This window comes from Micromesistius poutassou (genome assembly GCF_964030765.1).
Source record: "Micromesistius poutassou genome assembly, chromosome: 5".
NCBI lineage: Eukaryota > Metazoa > Chordata > Actinopteri > Gadiformes > Gadidae > Micromesistius > Micromesistius poutassou.
The window spans coordinates 16249915-16273608 of record NC_140275.1 but is presented as its reverse complement, the minus strand read 5'-3'; the positions used below and the strand labels follow the sequence as shown (position 1 = coordinate 16273608).

The 23694-nt window shown below is 41.2% G+C and overlaps 1 protein-coding gene across 2 annotated transcripts in view; it reads left to right on the top strand.

Annotated features, from left to right (window-relative positions):
* The window catches only part of ipo11 (importin 11), a 129806-nt gene that overhangs the window by 77217 nt on the left and 28895 nt on the right, over nt 1-23694 (top strand). For both annotated transcript variants that reach the window (XM_084468326.1, XM_084468325.1), the window contains exons 23-29: nt 5659-5738; nt 6246-6326; nt 10879-10974; nt 11612-11725; nt 12120-12241; nt 19861-19956; nt 22042-22126. In XM_084468326.1, coding sequence (XP_084324452.1) covers nt 5659-5738; nt 6246-6326; nt 10879-10974; nt 11612-11725; nt 12120-12241; nt 19861-19956; nt 22042-22126 — 674 coding nt within the window. The remainder of the gene's footprint in view (nt 1-5658; nt 5739-6245; nt 6327-10878; nt 10975-11611; nt 11726-12119; nt 12242-19860; nt 19957-22041; nt 22127-23694) is intronic.

Here is a 23694-nt window from a genome sequence, read left to right as displayed (position 1 = left end):
CAGAGGGAGACAAAGCATTGGATTTAGAAGAAAGGTTAACCCTCAATTGTATATGATCATGGATATTGTATTGAATATCATTCAATTACATTTGAATAAGGATCTTCTTTGTGTTTAGTGTTCTTTATTAAACGTATGGTAACCTGAAGGTTATGTTAGTTATATTTAGTTCCATCATGTTTTTTAAGTTATATTTTCACAAATGATAATTGTAGTAGTATAGTATTCAAATATATTATAAATAAACGTAAAGTGCATTCTGTAACATTTTAATTTAGGGAGTCATTCATATTTATATGCTGAATATTTTATAGTTAATAAATTCAGTTTGATCAAGAGCACCTGCTCCCAAAGGGATCTGATTAAGTTTTCTGGTTACACTCTGCAAGAAATTGATATGCAGCAATTTTGACGTGCAGTGGCTCTCACAGCAAATCTACACTTAGATCTTTGCAAAACAGAACTCAAATAAATGTTCTGCTTACTCAACAGCAAGATCCATTGTTTTGGCACACGATGCAAACTTCTTCAATGATTTATAAATGAAAGTAAGCACAATTCATTCCAAGAAATAGCCTAAAGTTATTTTTGCTTACATAAAGTGAACTAGCCATTAGATGCGACGACTACCCCTACAGCAATAGCTAACATTATGTTGCGAAATCAATCGTGGGGGAGCACAGCACTGTTATCCGGTGTTAAGACAATCGTAAAATAAAAATCTGCTAGTAAGATGATTGGACTCTGTGGGACTCTTGAATCTTTCTTTATACAGTCATGTTCTTGCAGGCAACTTAACGTGAGAATATCCACAGGTCGTAATCACAATACCCTGGGAATCCTGCATAACACTAAACTGAGGAAATCGATTTTTCCCATGACCATCGAAAAAAAGTCATTAATTCATGCAATTGTTTCTTTGGATATCTTCCAACTGGCTGTCTGTCAGCTAACTGACAGCCAACTGGCTGTCTGTGCCGGCGAGTGGTCTGTGGTCGTGTTTCGCTGTGTTTCAGGCCATTTAGGGTCGAATATTCATGCAGGCTGATGCAGAGGCTGATGAGTAAATAGGTTCATTGCATACATAATGTTCCAAAGCAGTTCGCAGATGGTTGCATACATTAGCGTTATTGCTCTGAAGTTGCCGACAGATGTGTGCCTACATAAACATTATGACGTTCTAAACCATTATGGTCAATAGAGGCCATAGAGATACAACTGGGAACTCCTTTAACCACAAACTCGACACAAACTTCATCAAAGCTGGGCTGCTCTCTGATTAAAGTTCTATCAGAACTAGTTCTCATATAAATGTCCCTATATAGTCTCATACTTCCCCATGCATTACCGGTTGACTATATGGTAGTTCAACTGCAACACCCATCTAGTTGTGCAGCAGTGTAATTTGGCAGCCCCATGAAGAGAACGAGCAAAACATTATGAGTATTTGAGTCTGTACGTCTGATTTATTCATTAGACCTATGAAAGAAGCACTGGTCCAACTGCATTCCCTGCGGCGTTGCTTGTCTTCTTGTAGTTGGTTGGTGTTGGTTTGCTTTAATCAGACTTGATGTGTCTATGGGTGTGTGTGTCAGTGTGTGGTGCCTAGGGGAAGTAATAAAAAAAAAACAATATTGAATATTGTTGCTTATTAAGGAGAACATGGATTCATGAAATATGAAATACTTAGCTCATTCTGGCATTGGTAAATACTATTTTGGTTTACATGCAAAAATAGAATAGTGCAGATTATTAAATTTTTTTTTTTTTTTTAATGTTCTATTCAAATGTTTTTCATTTAATTTGTGTTCACAGATAAATACATATGTTTGTGTTGGAACGGTCATGGAATTAGTACTGGGCGGTATACCGGTTCACACCGAATACCGGTGTGTATTTTTGTAATGATATTCATTTTTAATATACCGCCATTTACCGCCAACGGTATTTGATTGCACAACGTTTGGAACGCTGTGCCACGTGACTGTTTCAGACGGGACCCTTTTCAATGTTGCGGCATCACTTACTTCATGTTGTTTTGATTGAAGATCGGCAGGTTGTAGTGGGTGCGTGCGTGAATGAATGAACGTCTGTGTTTGTGTGTGTGTTGCGAGCGTATGCGATTTCAAAGTAACAAACCATCCAAAACTATTCGTTCAAAACCAAATGAACAAATCAAAAACAGCATCGCTTATTCGCTTCAAATGCTTTCTTTTCTTTTCAAAACTTGAATTAATATGGCGCGATACCGAGCGGTTGAAAACAATGTTGGTGTCTCCTGTGGCTGCCTTGCACACCTGCGTTACTGTAATTTCCGCATATAGGCCACATCATGGATAAAACACAAGCCTTTCATTTATGTAAGAAGAACAGAATTGTGCATAAGCTGCACCCATATATAGGCTGCACAAGTTTCAAATAGGCTAATTATGTAATGAATAGGCATATAAAACCCTTCAGCCAAGTGGTCACTGCAAATTGATGTTAAACTTGAACTTGCTTTTTCCCCTTAATGTTAAGACTGACTAGGCTTACTGCTTGGCACTCGTGCATTTTTGGGCAGGAGAACGGCGAGAGCACATCAAACGTGCGTAGCAGCTACAGGACTGGTCTTTCTTTACTGTCTCCGAGTGCGTGTCGCTGTTAAACACCTGACTGGTAATAGGACGCCGCTGGAGGCTTACAGATACGCAATCTTTTTTAGAGATTTTTAGAAATCATTTTCCCATGTATTGGCCGCACCCATGCATAAGCCGCATAGCTTACGGAATTTTGGAACATTTGTGTATAAACCGCGGCTTATAGTCTGGAAATTACGGTATATTACCTAATATTACGTTGGAAGTTATGTTTTAAACCCCACCATGCACGCAAGTATAAACACAAGCAGCTTAGCTGCTCGCGTGTACACTTGTTAGCTATACAATGCTGATATGGTTGTGTGTTGATCAGTGTAATGATCAAACCTTTTTCCTTTTAAGGTCTAAACATGGTTATTGAGATCCTCTGAAACAGTCTGCCGGAATCACTTCACACCTTTTTTTTAAATTATTAATTTTTTAAAGTATTTATTTTTAATTAATCGTTAAGATTAGTCAACTAATTGAAAGATTAGTCATTATAAAATTAGTCCTTAGTGGCAGCACTAGTGAACACCTGATTATGCATGAAAAAAAAATTACTGTTATATACTGTGAAACCGTTAGAATTGAGAAAAATACTGTGATGTCAATTTTGGTCATACCGCCCAGCACTACATGGAAGTAAAGAATTATATAGGTGTGAAGTAAACCGTTGGCTAGCCAATCTGCATTGTTATCAAATCCATGAAGACACGTCTACAATGTGTGGCTTTGTGTGTATATTTGGATTAATTCCATAATGCACATGATGTAAATGTGTACAAATATGAATTACTCAATGTTTATTTTTTCTGTTGCTTCAAAACAAACCACCAATGTCCAAAAATCTTTAATCTCCTTTCTCTTGTTTTTATACAATTGTTATTCACGCCTCCTTCTGCATCAGTCAGCCTCTTTCCAGCCATTCTCCTTCATATTGTCTCTTTTCTCATCTTCCACTCTGTAGCTGTTAATTAAAGTCGAGTCCCATTCTCAGATCTCTTCCAATCTTGTGCCATTGCCCATCACTCTAGTTTTCCAACCCGCCACTCGCCCCATTCTGTCTTCTCTGCATCTCTCGTCTCTTGATCCTAATGTTCCATTTGCCTTTTAAAAAGCCACAGTGTTTCCTACGGTTATCAGGACCTCAAACTGCTCCACCTCCATTCCGGAACACAAACACGCCAGCGCGCACGTAGTAATTGGTCGTCAGGATTGTCGAAAAACAACTCCACCTCCATACCAAAAATCGCACACACACACACCCAGAGACAAAAGGCACAATTGGACATACAGTACAAGCGAGAGCCTAAACTAAACTCTTTATTCCTAGTTCTCATTGTGTGAAGTGTCCTTTTGTATCTCAAGTGTGAAGTGTCCTTTTGTATCTCTCAAAGTGTTGAGGCCTCTTTATCTATTCAAACATGGGTCAATGTCATCCCTATGGATGTGTCAACACAGCAGGCGATCCCCGCTAAGTGCATGATAACGCACACACAGGCTCTTTGCATTCCGTCTCTAGTGGGGTGTCGTGTCACTGCGTGGTTGAAAGTGCTGACGGTGTGTTTGTTGATTCAGTCATTAGGGGGGGGGGGGGGGGGGGGGGATTGTAAACCCACACATCTTGAGGGCTGTACTCCAGGGAAACAATCGCAAGAAGTTGAAATTGCCCCCTGTATGAGCATCAGGCTGTCCATCCCTCCCAATCGGGGAAAGCAATTGTTATAGGCGTCTGAGCAGGGAAAATTACACAGGTGATGGTGACGCACAGACTGCGGGCCCGCTGAATAATTCATGTGTAGTCTTTTGTTCACGGATCGCACAGAGCTCTTTTCACCTAGTGGTCGTAAAGGATGAATGGATGAACTGGTGAATCGATGAGCACAAAGCAGCCTCGTCCATGCTCCCACTCCTTATTTCTTTATCTTTACTGTATTGTTAACTATTATACTATTATTACTATCTATTTAGGCCAACAGAAGGCCGGTCATTTGATCTGAGAAATCCTGCTCATAAGTTAGAGCGGTAATGAGACTCAAAGCAGTTTTCGAGTTTCAATGTTTTAATTTTCAACTTCCAATGAAACATGTGTGTATATCGAGCGTGTATCTAGAACAGTCGAGCGACCCACGACTGCACCCTGTTGGTGCGAGTGGCGTTTCGGGTCCAAGTTTCCCTTGGCGCTGCATCCATCTCTGGGGCTCACCCCGGTTGAAATGGAAGGTTACACTCGGGGTGACTCACGGAAGCGTTCCTGTCGGATACCTTAAGCTTCTTGTCACAGCCGCGGAGCCCTGCTGATAAACGCCCTATTGCAGAGGTTTCCTGATTACCTCGGCGGCACTAAATGTTTTATTCAACTTGGCATACAATTCACTCTTCGTATCCACATGTGTCAGACGTGCAAGCAATACTTTTAACTCCTTTCTGTCAAATGCCGCAGCTCATTATCTGTGCTGTTCAAATAATTTTTTGTTATTACACTTTTTAGTGCTTTTATTGTGTTGTCTCAAAGACTGCAGCAATGTGTTTGTGTCTGCTTGGTAACCCTCTTAATGTCTAATGTCTACGCTGCCTCATTTCCCTGGCTAGATTATTATTCCTCACAAGCGTATAATTGGGTACATGGAAGCTTAGAAGTGGCACATCCAAAGGGTCGCTGTGTTTTATCTGAGGTTGTTTGTTTTGCTCTTAGTTTAATTGAGCCAACTCGGGTTAAAAAAAAAAAATGCTTTTTAACATCAAACCTCACGTAGCATTCAAGTGTGAAAACCGCTGACAAGAGTCCAGTTGTTGTGCTGCAGACTATAGAAATACATACAAATAGCCCTTCTTTTGGTGTTATTTGGGTGCTATTCTTTTTTTTTTTTTAACCAGAGTTCCCAAAATAAAACGCTTTGCACAGTTTAGCAAGTGCCAGCTAGAAACCATGTCCAAATTTGTCTCCCTCCATGCTCCATTTCCCCTTCAGGCCTCTGTCCTCCCACCAGATGTTTTAGCCCCCCTCTGATAATGTGGAACATCTGTTCTGTTTCAGAGCTCACCTCAGAGAACATGCGGACCTGCTTCCAAATCATCAATGCCTACATCTACCTGTCTGCAACTGATTTTCTTCAGGTGAGGCCCTTGCAGACCAACAGATATACACACAAACACCCATACAAGTGTATGCTAGCTATACAATGCTCATATGGTTGTGTGTGTTTTAAACAGTGTAATAATCAAACATAAAACCTTTTTAATGTGTAAACATGATTATTGAGATCCTCTGAAACAGTCTGCCAGAATAACTGAAGGCATCACACTGTTATAAGTGTTCAAAATATGTTTGTTTATCTTTATTCTAAAGAACTTATGTGTAATTGTGTTTAAAATGATCCTTCAAATGTACCCCTCAGGTTATAATCTTCATTTCATTTCTTGTTTTCACATTGTAAGTGCTGTCAATACAATGTGATCGATTGAGTGACTCAGCCAGCCAATGAAGTTGGCTAGGGAGCGAGCGCCTACGTTCTGCTTCATAATGTAACCCCCCCCACCCCCCCCCCCCCCCCCCCGGACAAGATCGACCAGCTCTCTGAATAACTCGGCCACTTTCTGCTGTGCTGCCGTGTGTATTTACAGAACTATGCAGAGGCTTTGTGTCAATCCTTCTGTCATCTTCTCAAAGACATCACAAATGAAGGACAAGTTCAAGTGCTCAAGGTATATTCTCGCTCTCGCTCTTGCTCTCTCTCGCTCTCTCTTTCTTTCTCACTCATTCTGGTTATCTTTTTGCTGTTGTGACAGATCCTTATCCCCCAGTTGTCTCTCCCAATACATTGTATCTGCTCCCGGTTTCTCTCGTACTAGAGAAACCGGTTTCTCCCAGTTTCTCACTGCTTTTTTTCTCCTATCCACGGAGCATGTTCAGCCTCCACAATGGCCTCCATGTATATTTGATGGTGACCTGAATTATGGGATTCATGAGGGGGGACTGAGTGGGAACTGTGGGTGGGACAACGTAATAATGGAGAGCTATGCAGACTTTGTGCCATACTGTCCCCCTTCTTGACTTCGGTTCTAAAACTTCTTGAAGTAAAGTGTGTGTGTGTGTGTGTGTGTCATTTCTCAACCACATTGATTTCACATCAGCCGAATATGGTATATATAAATATCAATGTTGCAAATTCAACTCTTGTATATTATAAAATGTGTCTGAATGCAAGGTCAGTGATACTCAAAAGCAACCTCTTTTGGCTTTTTGCTATCAAGAGAACTCTTTCATCAAATCAGAACATATTGTTTTGTCATTTACTTCATTGCTACTTCAGACAACCTTCTATGCAATCACTTATTATTTGCTCAGGAATGTTTCAGCTGCTACTTTGGCAACCAATTGATCATATTCACAACTACATTATTCAAATGGAAACGCCCATTGAATATTTCTCAAAGCAACTCCCATATAATGATTTTCGAAAAAATAAATATGGAAATAAAGCTGACAAGCTTTTCCCGAAGGCTTTGGCAAGTAAAATACATTTTAATTATAGACCAGTAATGTTTTTCTATTTTTGACCTTCACAAACACAATATTTACCACTTTTTTTCCATATCATCCACCGTCATACAACCTATCTTCCAAGCCTGCTAGGAGTGATAGGGGTCACTTGACTCCACAAAGGCTTTGATGTTGTTGTACGTTTTTTATTTTAGGAATTCCCTTTACATCCCTTTTTTCCCTTAAATGAATAGAAGAAAAAAATACATTATCTCCCATTTATCATGATTGAAGCTTATTTATTCTGTTTTGAACAGAGAATTTTGCACGTTGATGAAATTCCATGCCAGGAAACCAAGCTGCATAAAATATTTAATATAATTCATCAAAGGCAATTTTTTTGGTATGGATTTTTGCTGTGGTAGACATTTTGGCATGATCAAAGAAAATCTGAAGTTCAGATGGTCGCTGCCTCAGAGTTAATGAGTTAAATGCAGTTAAAAGCTTTTTAGTGGATTTTTGGCAGTTAATTTAGCTACTTTTTCATGCTATTTCATGTTATTAATTAACCACCAACCCATGTAGTGCATCTTGTAATCGAGGTTCTGGGGTGTGCCACTCAAAGCGTGATCTGTGTAATAGGGGTGAAACAAGGAACATCAGGGTGGTTCGGTAAGGTTCAGCACGGTTTCAATACATTGACAAAATACCTTCATTACCTCCATTTTTCATTTTCATTGTATTTCGATTTTTCACATAAAATAGGCCAACTTTTTAAGGCAGGTATAGCTGTCTGATCAAAATGTATGCAGGAAGTAAGTGTCTTGCGGTTCAAGCACTTCAAACATGTTTTTGAACCGTGATGTCTTTGACACTACCGGAATCAACCGCATGTTGTTGCCTGAATGCTCGGGGGAGAGAAGTTGTTGCTGCTGGATAAGATACATTTTTCGCCTATTCCTGCACATTGTCTCTAACGAGTTCACTTGGGACGTACTTGCTATTTGGGGATTTTTCTCCATTAAATAATTTTGGATAAATTCTTTGCTATTTAACTAGCATCGTTCAGTCCGTGCACCGCAGACCACGTTACCTAACAGTTGATATACATGAACCATTTCACCCCTAGTGTGTAACCATGTACTTCTCAGGCAAAATGTTTCCAAGGGAAAATCTGCAAATTAGAGCTGTAATCGGGCCTAAGCATAAATTGCTGGCAAAAGTGGCAATAACTGTTCAATAGTGGTGGCTCGTTTACAAACGAATCAGTTTGAACGAACGACTCTTTAAAACAAACGAACCGTACTGATTCGCCGCTCTCGTTCGTCGTCGTTTGTCTCATTCGTTCTCCGAGACTCGACTCCCAGCTCCACCCTCTAGTCGCTGACTCGCGAGTCACCATTCGTTCACTGACTGTGTTTAGCGGTGAAGACTCAAGGACTGAGAAGTCACGAGAGTCAGCCGGGCAACAACATCCCGATTCCGAACATGAAGCACTCCTCAGCTAAAAGGAACTTAGTTAATGTTGTGTTGATTGATGACCGTTTGCACCATTGCACGATCGTGATTTGTTTGAGAACGAGAACGAGTGAGGAGCCGAGTCTGACCGACTCGGCATTCGCGAACGTGCATTCACGATTTGTTTGAACGAGAGCGAGGGAGGAGCCGAGTCTGACTGACTCAGTGACTGAGAATCATGATTCACCGCTACCGGAAATGCAAACGAACGACAGAACCAATGAACGACTCTTCTTGGCGAACTGACCGACGCAAACTGATTCTTTCAAACGAATCATGAAATCCACCACTACTGTTCAAGGTATTGCTGTATCAACCAGAGTTTCACTCGGTTAGTCCTTGTCAGCATCAGAGTGTGTTGGAGGTCACCCTCTTCTCCTTTTTACTTCACTCACCTCGCTCATCACTCCCCCTCCTCTCCCCCAAGTAATACATCATCTTTGGCTGAACCTCATCACTTTAATAATACAGCATATGCCCCTTTCATTTGCAGTAGGGGCTACTGTTTCGGCAAAGTGCCGCCGTGAGCGACAGAGACCGTTATTTCCACCCCACTGGCGAGCCTTAATTTCCCGTGATGTAAAATGCCAAGGCCGGTGTGCCCGACAATGCCTCACTGGCTGCTGGGGTGATAGAAAAGGCACCATATAAACGCCGCTCCCCTCCTGTTTGATTTAGCTTAGTGGTTTTGCGCCAGAGGCCGCAGGTACAGGACCAATTTAGCCGCGGGTCTTTGCTGTGCTGGAAAATGCTGCAGTTATTTATTGATATAGTTATGCTGTGTTGGCACAGAACATAATGTAATAATCCTTCTCTGAGTTATATGAGCATGAAGGATGATTACTTGAAAGGGACGGGTGTGAAATGTTGTTTGTACTTTATATTTCAGTCCAAACTGTCTTGAAGTTGATTCATGTCCAAATGATCAAGAGGATCTGGGTTACTAATTGTGTATGAGTATATAAGTGCAATTTGAGCAGTTGTAACTGCATTAAATGGCCATGTTTCCTTCCACATAGTGAAGCAGAATATTCAACCATGAAGGATTGTCGTTGGTATAGTTTTTTGATTTGTTAGGTTTTTGCCTGGTTCTTTGAGGTTTTTTTAATACCTCTGTTGTTTTGCACTCGGTTCCCACACATTATTTTGACTATCATATAATTATCCATGGAGGGTTGATCTTGATTTTATCATTCACTGTTTAAGGACAAAAGTGTCCACTAATTGAATGCCGTGTGAAGTCATTGTTTTTTGTTGTTTTGCGTGTGTGCGTTTTGGGGCTTGTGAGGCACCAGCACGCTAAGTTGGGAAAGCTTAAGCTCAGCATTACTACACATCTGGCTCCTTTAATCCTTTGTCGCATCCCTGGGTTAACATTCATCAAGACTCATGGCAGCTCACCACACATGGGCACCCTCAGGACAAAAAGGATGAAAGTAATCGGTATGTGCCCCTTGCGAGAGTTCTGCACAAAGAAGTTAATGTCACTTCTCCGCAACCTTGGCTTTTTTTGTGTGTTTTGTCACATTTTTTCCACTCTCACATATTTAATTCATTGCAACAGCTGTGTCATTTAAGTCACTGACCATGACATTAAAGATGGCCTTTGAAGCCATGATGTGTAAAATGCTTCATGTCAAAGGAGGGAGAATGAAAACGTTTGCGCATGTTGCAATGGAATGCAAAAATAATTTAGACATTCTTTCTGTATTTGGGAACCAACTGGTGTTATGCAACAGTAACATGAGCTCGCCGTACTGTCATCACCTACTTATTATGTTTGTATTATAGTTGGAAAATACAATTCTATTTCTATGACAATCGAGACAATGCTATAATTTGAGGGAAAATAAAGCCTGCAGTGTCTCAGGCTGGCTGGCCATCTTATCACTAATGCTGTTTAGCAGTAATACTGGCTAACAATGACCAGCCTGGCCGCTCGCCCCTTGTTTCTTTGAAAGCAACACACTGTGATGTCTCACAGTATAAATTGGCTTCTACTAAGGAATGACCTTTTTATTAAAAGCACCAAAACTAAAAAAAAGACCGGTCACTGTTGGGCGTGTAACCGTTTCTGACCTGCTCTTCTCCGCCCCCTGTATTATCGGCTATGTCGAGACGCCTCGACATAGCCGATGTGTTACTTTTTTTCACCCCCTGTTATGCAATCCTTCCATCTGCCCCCCCTCCCCCCCACCACTCTCCTCCCTCGCTCGGATGCTCATCTCATCCATCATCCCGGCTGTCTTCTTGCAGGTGGTGGAGATTGCGCTGAAGGTAAGCCCCATACTGGGGGCCCACATGTTCCAGCCCCTGCTGCCAGCTGTCCTCCGAGGCGTCGTCGATGGAGAGGTGGGTCTGGTCTATAAGCCTACTGGCTCCGCAATCTGTCGGTTGATACCCTGTAAGTCACATAAACAACAGATTCCCCAGAGGAAACAATAGTTCAGAGGCATGTCAATATTCATGTTCATGAATATTTAGTGATGTCCCGCGTCTGCCATCACCTCTCCCGCTGTTGGAAGGTTCTGTGCTTCTTTGCCAGTTTCTTTGCCATCAAGAACTAAGCTTATGGCATGATGTTTTGAATAGGGCTGCAACTAACGACTATTTTAATAGTCGACTAGTCACCGACTATTGAAACGATTAGTCGACTAATCTGATAATTATTACATTTTTCTTAAATTTAGCATGAGGTTGCTTTAATTATGTGTCAAATGATAATAAACACAATAAAGATGGGTACTTCAATGAAAAATGCATATTTTATTCAATATATATAACAGAGTTAGTAACTGAATTACTAATAATAAAAGTAACTAGTTACCAGGGAAAGTAATTATTTGCGTTACTATTCTATTATCGATTTTTGTCGACGAATCGTTGCAGCCCTAGTTTTGAATGGGGATAATTATTACTGAGCCGTGCTTTTTAAGTTGTGTCTGCCCGAGAGTTATTTTAATGCTGTGTGTATGTCCGTGTCCAACAGAGGTACCCCGTGGTGATGTCGACTTATCTCGGCATCGTAGGCCGTGTCCTGCTGCAAAACTCCAGTTTCTTCTCCTCTCTGCTCACACAGATGGCCTCTGAGTGCAACCAGGGGGTGAGGCTCTCCAGATCCTAAAGAACGATCTGCATCAACAGACTTAGTATTTGTTATGTCCTATGTAAAGCCACAGTAACACTCAAACATTGAGTCTTCGACCCCATTTTTATTTATTTTGTTTCTTTTGAAAATGGGAAAGGAGTCATTAACACAATTGGTTTTGAAAAGGTTTTGAAAAATGTTCTCCAAAGGCCTCCAAAGAGACCAAACACAACTTGACAGGCATGGGAGTCCATTAGACTGACCCTTGTCACAGCGCCTTGACCCCAATTTGAAATGTCCAGCTAAGGCCTCCTTCAGTCATCCGTTCACTTTTGTTCCGTTCTCCTCATGACTCACAATTTCTCCGCCCTCTCCCCCATGTTTCGGTCCTATTCTGCCTCATTGCCAGATTGACCAGTTGCTGGGCAATGTGATAGAGATGTGGGTCGACCGCATGGATAACATCACCCAGCCTGAAAGGAGGAAGCTTTCGTCCCTGGCCCTGCTCTCCCTTCTTCCGTCGGACAACAGGTGAGAATATTGTGTCAATCACTGGCATAATATCCGTCTGCCACGCTGTTCCAAATCTCCCTGCGGGCTTTGTGCCAGGGAATTGTGCTGCGTCAAGCAGACTTTGATGGCTGTAAAAAAATGAGAAGGTAGATGATGTGTGTCCGTTGGTGATAGACCAGACATTAACAAGTGTATATACTGGGATATCACAACAACGGCAAGACGCATCGATGCATGAGGGCCTCATGCACACGCTTTTATAAATTATAAAATCAGCGACACAGCATTTACATCACTGTTAGGAAAGCTGTGTTTCATAAAGACCTACAAAGATGCCATTAATGGCCATCACTGACCCACTTATTTCTAGTTTATTGCCCGCACCAGCCAGCTCTCCAGCACGTACACACAAGATGCATGTATCAGCGCACATACAGAACGCATCAATTTATAGTGATCCCACGGGGCTTCGCTTTACTCTTAAGGTTCTGAGAACGGCAATGTATTGACCATAAGGATAAGAGCCATAACTTCTCTGCCTTCTTTCCTTCGGCCCGAGGCGTCTCAGGAGGTTTAATGGGTCATCTATCAACTGGGGGGCTGCCGGTCTGGCTTGTTGGGCGCCGAGCAGTCCCTCGGCAATATGGCTAACTCCTTTTGCCAAGAGGGTTGATTCCTTACATCACTGACACCCGGCGCTGTTGTGAGTGTGTGGGTGTGAAAAGGGGGGGGGGGGGGGGGGGGGGTAATGTGTGGCATCACTTGTTAGCAGTGCTTTGCATGGCCGCGGAGGTGTTGCATGATTGCATGTTTGTCGCTTATTCATGGCTCGCTATTTAGGGCTTTTCTTCAAATTCTGAGTTTACGTGCCCACACCTGTGGATCCCTTCACATAATTCATGTGGCGCAGTCTCTTTCTATCCCACTCTATCCCTCTTTCTCATTTCATCTTGTTTCGTGTGCATTGCATTCATGGTCCTCTGTGATTTTGTGTCACATCTATTTACTTCAGTGCATTGGAATCGGTAATGCACTCGCAGCATCATTTGTTTTGGGAGCCATTTACTTGTATATTATTCACAGGTTTCTGTATGGTGCATCTATTGAAAACGTGGCTGTAATGACTACTTTCCTGAAAGTAGATTCACAGCTTGAAATGTGAGTGCACTATAGAAGGCGATGAACACAACCCTGTCGGTACAGTTGATTGATTGAGTAGAAAGGATACTCGTCAGAATCAATAGCCATCAATATGGCTCCACTCTGGGGCAGAGAGACACACAAAGCTGTGAATGGAAAAACACACACACACACACACACACACACACACACACACCACACTCAGTGAGGCCGGTGCAGGGATCCTCAGGGCTGTAGAACAGTGTTTATTTTCAGGATGTTGTAGACCATATTGCTGTACTTTTTGTTTCTTTGAGATTAAAAGTTGCTCCTGAATCTCAATTCACTTTTTACTCACACAAGCGGTTGGGCATCATCTGGTTGATGATGCCTGTAAATGCAAATCTTCTTCAATTACCTCAAGGAGGCAGTGTGAAAGGCATGAAATTCAACCTGTACTTCGGAGTGCTTTTTTTTTTCCACGGCTATATATCGCATCCAGACATTAATTTCAAATAATTGAGGGGAGAAATTACCAAATTTCCTGTCTTATCAGATGCTCTATTATGGAGCTAGTGAACAGAGGAAATGAGACGGCCCTGCAGGTAGAGAATCCCTCTCTTGCGAGTCCCACGCCATGCTTAAGAGCTCTCTGTGCACCACCTTCCTTGAGTGTCAGGAAAGAATGAACCGGCACTGCCTCACTCACACTTTTACCTGGGGGAGATTTAATATGTATTATTGTTTTTGTTTTTTTTACAAAGTAGAGGAACTTAACAACTGCTTGATGTGTAATGAAGGTTTATACTTTAATCACAAGTAAAGTTTTTTGCTTTCTCGTTTGGTAATCAAAGGCGTAGACGAGTGTGAAATCGTAGTCCTTATTTCTTATGCTGCACATCACCAACCTGCTTGATGAAGATGTCTACACTTTTTGTGCCACACCCAATCACAACACATACTGGAAGAAGATGGAAGATGTTCCAAGGCTTGGAAACAGTGTATACTGTATACACATTTAGTTACAGAAAAAAACATACTATTCAGGGAAACTTCTAAGACCTTAATTAACCTTGCATTGGATCAGCATTCTAAAATATTTAATAACGAACGCATGTGTTGAAATAAATGATCAGTTTTGTCTTTCTTTTTCAAATTCAATACTTTGCTTGGTAAGCTAGAATGAACTCAATTAACTTGATTCATCGCCCAGCACATAGAATTCCTCCCGATGCATGTCTAATAAGGAGTACATTGTCAGGAAATGAAAAATTATGTACTTGCACAAAATCACTTTTTGGTATTGCACACAAGATACAGAATAATGTATTTAGGGTGAAATATGGACAAAAAATATCACCACTTAAAGGGGTAGTTCAGGATTTTGGATATCGGGTCTCATTTCCAAGTGAGCCAGTGTGTTATTTATCATTGGAGACCGTTTTCAACACTTTTCATTCAGTCCTTCTAGTTGCAGAAATCGCTGGTGCTAGACTAGCGCAAGTCGAGGGGAACTGCTAGCCTGCCAATAAAAACTGTTTTACCCACTCCTGAGGCAAACCAATTATAATGCCAGACTATCGATGTAAATGTCTGTGTTGATAGAATAGTGTTAGAAATAAACTTACCCTTGCATAGCATTACATTTAGTTTATAATCCCTGTAGTTGGAAGCAAGCTACGGCAGCGGCGGACTGATATTACCTGGAGTGCGCTTCTCTGTTTACCTTCTGCTGTAGTGAATTGGTTGCTACACCGGAGCAAAGTGAAATTCCGCCGCTGCTGAGAAAGTAGTCCCCCAAAATGTAATGTGATCATTGCGATACAAGGATAGTTTTATTTCTAATATTATTCTATCAACACAGACATTTACATCGATAGTTGGGCATTATAATTGGTTTGCATCGGGTGTACTTTGGAGTGGGTAAAACAGTTTTTATTGGCAGGCTAGCAGTTCCCCTCGACTTGCGCTAGCCTAGCAACAGCGATTTCTGCAACTAGAAGGACTAAATGAAAAGTGTTAAACGGTCTCCAATGATAAATAACACACTGGCTCACTTGGAAATGAGACCCGATGTCCAAAATCCTGAGCTACCCCTTTAATGTGTTATTGGGAAGATCATTCTTCTCATTATTGCCGTGGTCATTGTTGTTATCACAAATAATATATTAGAAAAGTTATTATATAGCTATTTTGATTTGCAAATGTAGCCTTGAGGAATGGAAATCGTCCCAAATTGATTTAAAAGTGTAATAGTTATTTCTGTAGCAGTTCAAAAGTTTTTATACATGTGAATTCAGTCTCGTATTCCGGTTACATATTCATTCAACATTATGTATTGCTACTAGCTTTTATGCTACCAAATGTACTAAAAAGCACTGATAGTGCTATGTCATATGTTTTTACTTTTATTTTTATCATACATTCTATATCAACATATTTTTCAACATGTGCAGCTAATTCTGCTACAGTTCTTACAACAACTCTAACTTTCCATTAATCTAAGGGAAATCTTGGTTGCTGTGGTAAGCAAACGAGTTCAGTGGCAGCAGTCATCGATGACTTGACTTTGACTTGACGTGGGTGAGAGTTAACGTTTCCCATAGTAACAGTGAGCTCCACCAATCAAAGACATCTTGTTAAACTTAAGGATTGTGGGTAGTGTATTAGTAGTAGCTGGTTTCAAATGACATTGCGATCAAAACTTGTTTTTCTAAAAACTAGAAGTTTACGTCTTTAACTTGTGGCTTCTACAGGAGCATATACAATCGTTTCACAATATAACTGTGCGTGGTATCTATACTTTGAATGGTTTCTACATTATGGCTGTTAATAAAAATAAAAAAACATATTGAGGGAATGAATGGGATTTTAACCTCCGGAACCACACTGATATGCTCTAATGATTTTTGCACGGATGAGTTGTTCATGTTCGCGCATGGAAATAAATTTTTCGTCACAAGTTAACCAGCTTCTTTTATGTCCTAATATCGAGTATAGAGCAGCTACATCTAACTTTGATAACGTGATCCATCTCTTTGGGTAGATTAATGGATTACAGATGCAATTGGCAGTGCACTGGTAAATTAGTTTCCGTAAATTGATGAGGATTTATAATCCTGTCAGTAAGTGTTAAGGATACTAACAAATCCTATCACTGCCATTAAATGAAAGTAATAAATAGAAATAATGAATCTTGAAGAAAATATATTTCAACTGTTAACTTTAAATTCCAGCTGTTATTTTTGCTCTTCTTGTTGTACGTCATCCTGAACTAAGCTGTACTTTTTTTTAATACATAAAATAACAATAGAGCTGGCAAGAATGTCCGTTGCACATATCCCCTTTTTAATCCACAGAGGATCAAATCGTTGCTATAAAGGGATAATATCTGATCACTTGAGCACTACCTAATACTCTGAAAGTTGCTTCAGCCTATGTTTACTCAGGATTATCCTACCTTTCATCCTCACAAAACTTTTCTGAATTGTGGATTTAGACTTTCATTTCTTGAATTTAAAATGTTCGACAAAGCTGTCAAGACAAGGGGAGAACTCTGGCACTCGGTCACAGCCTCAGTCCAGGTGAAGGCATGTGTGCCATGTGCAGTTTTACATTTAGGGCATTTATCAGACGCTTTTAACCAAAGCGACTTACAACAATTATATTTGTCAGAAGAAAGAGACAGTACAGTAAGGTTGTTCATAGAAACAAGTGCCAAGCACTTACATTTGGTTAACCGATTCTCTGTATACAACAAAGATAGCTAGGATAAGATGCTGGACAATGCTGAGTACTCTTTTTAAGTGTCAGGTTGTACAAACAAACATTAAGTGCGGAAGAGGGGTGTTTTCAGGAGAGTAAGGGAGGAGAAGGGGCAGTGGGGGGTAAGGGAGGAGGCTATGGAGAGTCTAGGTGAACTCTGAACAAGTGAGTCTTGAGTCTGTTGCGGATGCTGGTGAGCGACTCTGCGGTCGTGACATCGGCAGGGAGCGCGTTCCACCAATTTCACATTGCCTGCAACCTAATCTGAGATCCAGCACTCTGACTATGTCACAGCAGAGCTCCTGGGGAGAGATGGCACAGGGCCTGTGCCAGGACGGGCGGAGTTACGCTTTGCTTCCTGTATCGTTAGAGATGTTCTGTGGAAGAAAACACTATTTGTGTTGTACATGTCAACTGAGTTGAATACATGTGTTTCTGCAGTGGCTAGTCTGCGGTTAGTGGCTAGACACTATGATGTTTTGAAACAATTACACCGTTTTTTTACAGTTAACTATTGCCTGCAGAGTTTGTGGTTGCCATCCATTCACACACTCACCCACCTCCAGCAACAGGATTTGTTGAAACAAATATGAAGGAAGAAAGACGCTCACCCAGATTTGAGTCTGTATAAAATAAAGTCTAATTTGTGAGGCTACCGCAATTAAACTTCCAATCCCTGTAAGAACAACCTGCACCCCTGGGCCTTGTTTTGATTCATGGTGGGGAGTCATTGTAATTTATCCTGATTATGAAAAACAATTATAATTGCATTTCTGTGGTCCATTTGATGAAGATACTGTTTGCGTGGTTGTGTGACATTATGAGCACATACATGGAATGTTAAGCAACCATTAGAAAAGTCATTGAACATGATCCAAACGTAATCGAAAAAGTACAAATATGGGGTCACAAGCATTTAACGATTGCCTGTGCTTTGAGGATGCTAGCGCTGTCTAGCATGGTGTGAACATTCGCGATTGGATCAAATTCATGAGTTATTTAACCTTGAACTAGAGCGCTGGTGTTGGTAAACAATCATTTGTGGTTCAACGGTTTCCAATAAATGCTCTATATAATAGCTTTGCGAATCCAGTCCTCTCTCCCCTAAAAGCTATAGTCTGTTGTGCGTTCTCTATGCCATGTTGCCGTTCCATTATCAAGGGGTAATGGGACAGCTGGTGATCAAGCTTGCAGGCCGAGTAGATGGGGTTTTTAAGGGACAACTATTGCGCCAACAGGTGTGGTAATAAAGCATCGTGACCACAGCGAAGCAGATGGTTATGTAGAGGATATAGGAATAGGAAAAGTCCATTAAGAAAATGCTTAATTTTCACCTAAAATATATGTGGATGAAAAAGGGTTTGCTATATGTTGGCATGAGTCTCTTTGCATGCTCTGACTTAGTTTACTTTGATTTCTACTTTCTCTTCCGTTGTCCACGTGTGAGCCGCATAGCCCGAGGTGGACGTCCCCAGCCTGATACTCATGAGGCTGACAGAACCTTTGAAGCATCAATGCCCACTCCCACACATATTTCCCTTTTCTCCTTTTTGAGCCGATATCGCTCTACTTTCTCTTTCGTTATTATTGTCGGACTCAAAGTCTGTCAAAAAGAATGCATCATTTCTTTGCCTACAGGCACCAATTAGCGTTTTAAGGGCATATGCTTTTTTGGTAGAATTTTAAGGATGAAAATAAAAGTATTTTCCTAAAAGATTTGAACAAGCAGATGAGTTCTGGAATGACTCAGTGATGTCACATGACTCGGTTTTTGGGGGGTAGCACATTGTGATCAAACTAATATCTTGCGTGTATACTGAATTAAATACGCTATCCTTTATTAACCTGGAATTGTCCACCACAACTATTTCAAGGTGGCTGTTGTATTCTTGCTTGGGAGACCATCCTGATATTCATGTTGCGTTTCGCAATGGATATCAGTCTTGCTTTGATTGGGCAGCAATTGCCCAAATGTGGCCGCAGCCTGACTTTGTTAAAAAAAAAAACTCCAGTCAATCTGAGAGACGTCCATGCTCTCTCGGCTCTTGTCGAATCCGGTTGGAAGTAAAGCAAAAACGTATTGTTATCTTGGTTAAGCCGGCGTAGCAGATTTTTGTTCATCTTTTAGCATAGTTATTAAGTATATTTCGGGTACATTTAGCAAACTGTTTTGATTGCTACACTTTCCTTAGGCCCCGGCATTGTTTTTTTTAATCCAGCAGACCTTGTTCGTGTGAACTGAAACTGATCCCAGAATTGTTAAATTTTTGGAAAAGGCTTTGAACGAGAGGCCAGACCGATCTGCAGACAGAAAAGGAACTTGCAAAACAGGATGGTCTCACAAGGTTTTATCCATCTATCCTGCATGAATTTATCTTTGTAGTAATAATACATATATATTGGTAATACAAAGATGTCACTTTTTGAGTAATCTGGTGTTTGTTTGTTTGTTTGTTCCCCAATGGAACATATCTCTATTTGTGACTAACAAATGTTGTCGGTCTGGGAGCTGGAGGGAACACAATGTGAACATCAATTTCAAAGGCGAACGCAGGAATTGCTAAAATATTCTATTCTATCTGGAAGTATGTGTACCAGTATGTGACCTGATGCACACATTGGCACCCACAGCGAGAATATTACAAACACTTGTGACCATTTCTCTCTACTATTAGTACAATCTCAGATTAAAAAGCCGGACCAGTGCAGTTTGGTATATCACAAACGTCCTGTTTTTTGTCTTTTTGTTTCAGTGTGATCCAGGACAAGTTCTGTGGCATCGTCAACATCTGCGTGGAGGCACTGCACGACGTGATGACCGAGGACTCTGACACGGGCACCTCCAGAGAGTAAGGCCACTACTTTGTCACTTTTATCTACTATGTCTTCTCTGCCAAGACACACTACCTGCTGAGTTTAATAGGAAAACGCCTGAGAAATGGATGACCCTGAGATTTCTCACCAAAGCAGTAAAATGGTCAATGTTGGGTTTCTTTGGACACGGCATGTTTGCTATGATTTAAGACGGTTGGAGGGTTTGCTTTGGAAAGTGGGAAATATTTGGGTCATTATGGCACACCTTGGATTGGAAAGAAATGGGAAATCCACTAAACCAAGGTTGAAAAATGAATTGATATACACAAAGGAGCATCAACTGTTTGCCAAGGACAGTTTGCAAAAAGGGGAAGATTGGAGTGGGGGACTCTGACAAGAGACGGACACTTTTGGGCTGGCTCTTCCGATCAAGAAGGGGTAATAACCTGTGAAATAGCCCAGAGCACATTTGCTCAACCTGGGAGGAAAAAAAAGGAAAACGCTGTCCTCTCTTGCTACACGTTTACGTCTACTCGGCACCCTACCCTGACTTTATCCTTGGTGTCACCCCTCGCCTTACATTGACAAACTCTTAACAGCACAATGTGTCTTGAAGTACAAATAGTGTTATCCTAAGCTGTCTTCTGGCTGGCACGGCATACTGGCATTCAAACAAAACGCTACAATGTTTTTCTTCCACTTTGCACATATCATTTGAAGTCTGTATATTATAGACACTTTTTCTGCCATAGATTTCCATGTTCATCAACCGCCTGCGTGTGTACAGTATATTTTTTACATGGAAATAAACCACAATGCCTCAGTTATGCTGAACCACGGTTAAGACCTTGGGGAGCATGTGACGTAACTTTACCCAATGGCAAGTGCTCAATAAGTTGAAGAGGAACAATATCCTTATCCTCCTTCCTTCCTTCCTATTTTAACATTACTATTAAAAGGGAACAAATGCCTGCTGGGACCATGTGCGTTAGTTGTGACGTGTCTTGGGCATTGATTTGTGTTAGTTTACTGGGCTGGGCAAAATTTATATTCCTGCATTCACACGGAAATGCAGCATTTGGTGAGGCTTAGAAATGGGTATTTTCACAGACACGCAAAATAGTTATAATTTTCCAGCTGCTTTTCAGAATGGATTCAACGGAGGAGCTACACTTTTACTCCATATTGTAATCTACTCGGTGCAGTGTCATAATTTAAGTGTTTGTCAGCGGCCATTAGCACATGCAATAATGAGGCATGACGGTTGGCAAGCCTTTTCATATTGCACTTTAATATTATTATAGACATCCCTTTTGGCCAATATATTCTGTTATTGTGTAGACATGGTTATTCTGTTCATTTGTATGCTGCCTGTTCCTACTTGTTGATACAGTTTTCATTTTCAGTTGTCGTACGCATTGCAAATGACCATGGCAGTAGGGTATAGACAATGTACATCTTTTCCATAGCTGCTTTGAAATAAATAATAATGTTAATTTATTAGTAATGGTTTCAAAAACCAAAAAAAAGCACAGGTTTGTGCTGGCGGGCGAATCATGTTACTACACACACACACACACACACACACACACACACACACACACACAATTAGTCATGTCCTTCTTTACCATCCATGGTAAAGAAGGACATGACTAACATAGACCAGATCCATGCCCCAGGCGTGTTTGTGCGTACGGGTGTGTTTTTGCACATATAGTGCGTCCATGTCACATGCCCATCTCTATATTCTCATCAGATCTCCTGCAGGTTATAGGTCACGTAATGTAGAGGCAGGGTGTTGCCAAGGACGGTGGGTTCCCCTGAATACAGATCAGCCGTTCTGGAAATCTCACTGATCGACAAAGAATAGCATCCGGAATTTTTGCAATTTATCGCGTGTGTGTGTGTGTGTGGGGGTGGGGGGGAGAGCGAGAGAGAGACGGTGACTAATGATGAAAGAGGGAGACAGTTGAATGTGAATTTCTGTGCGACCATCTGAGTAGTATGTATGTGTGTGTGCGTGTGCCTGTCTGTGTGTGTGCCCTGCCTTGAACTGAAGCGGTGTCTAACTGTGTCTGCTGGGGTTATTCATATTGAGTGGAATATTTCTGTGTCTGCAGCTGCATGCTGATGAGCAATTTTGAGGAGCCCAAACTAAGTGAGGATGAGGAGCCACCCACTGAGCAGGACAAGAGGAAGAAACTGGTGAGTGAACACAAGCGCACGCAGTTAAAAACACTAGCTCACACAACTGATTATACAGTAGATGTCACCGGGATTCTTGTATATATCTTTTTTTTATAAATACCATTCTATATTTTCTTGTCTTTTATTATAATGATGTGTTTCAGACTTTTAGACTCTTGGCTTAGCCTGTGTTAACAGTGTAGTGACTCCAGGACTGAATCACAGTAACAGAGTGGTTCCTTGATAATTAGGATCCACAGCATGCTAGTTTTGACACAAAACTTCTTTGTGTCTCACCGTCTCTATTTTCCCATATCTTGCTCACTCTCCATCTCTCTCGCTTCCTCCCCATTTCCCTCTGTATTAACTTTATCACTTAATAATGACCCCTTTTGTTACATCTTTGATCGCTCTCCTCTGCGCTTCTAACTGTCTTGCGACCTCCCCCACACACTCTTCCTTTTCATTCATCACATCCATCTTTTTTCATTTTCATCACTCCAAACCATTCTCCCCCTTCTTTATAACGACAAATGACACACACACACACACACACACACACACACATTTGTTTTCTGTGCGGCTGTAGGCCACGTTTATTTGGAGGAACCATGAAGAACTAGTATTTCCACATGGTAGTCACAGTGGGGGTGCAGAAGGTGCCTCTAATTGGACTGTTAATTGGCTTCTCCTGGAATCCTGATGATGCAGCAGACAATCTTATTAAGCCTTCTCCATTGAATTACTTTGGCACAGTCGTCTATGTTTGGGCTAATTAGATGTTGAAAATTTGCTTCCATGTTGAATCGTAGACTTTTGCCTTTCACAGTTACACTCATGCATTCACCCATGCACACACATACACTTTTGTTTCTGTGTAAGCTTGGTGGTATCCTCCCCAAAGCACTTATCACCTCAGCCCAGACCCTGGACTGAGCTGACGTTTTGCCCAAGGGAGAGGGTAGAAGTGGAAATTCGGCACTGTGTCATCCACAGCCACCTTATCGTGTGTGTGTGTGTGTGTGTTTAAAGTATCCAAGTGTCTTTTTGAGAAGACAGAGGAAAGGCATCTGTGACATTCTCAAATGACTCCCTTTTGTCCTCTTTGGCTACAATGTTGGCTGTTGATCTGTTTCTCACTTATTTTTTTATGCGTGTGTGTGTGCGCGTGTTAACACACAAAGCAAAGTTTGTGTGTGTGTGTAAGAGACGGGGAAACCATTTGTTCTGCTGTGGTCTCTTGATGAATCGTCATGCACTTTTTAAAATTTGCCTTGCAGTTACTCAGACACCGCATTATATTTATCGCAGAAAATGCAGACATGTTTTTGAGAAAAGTATTATAATTAATGGCAGGTGAAACGTTTTAAGCTACAAATTGCAAAGTGCAAAGTTGTTTGTCGTGTACAAACAACTCTTCAAATTCCTTGCTTCCTTGCTTGCAAATTCCTTCCTTCCTTCCTTCCTCCAAATGCCTTGTATTCTTTGTAATGCTTCCCTTGCCTTTTTGCCTGGAACTACATCCTTTAGCATATTATTATATCAAAAGCATTCTAGCTTGCTTACCTAGAAGACACAGTGGACTA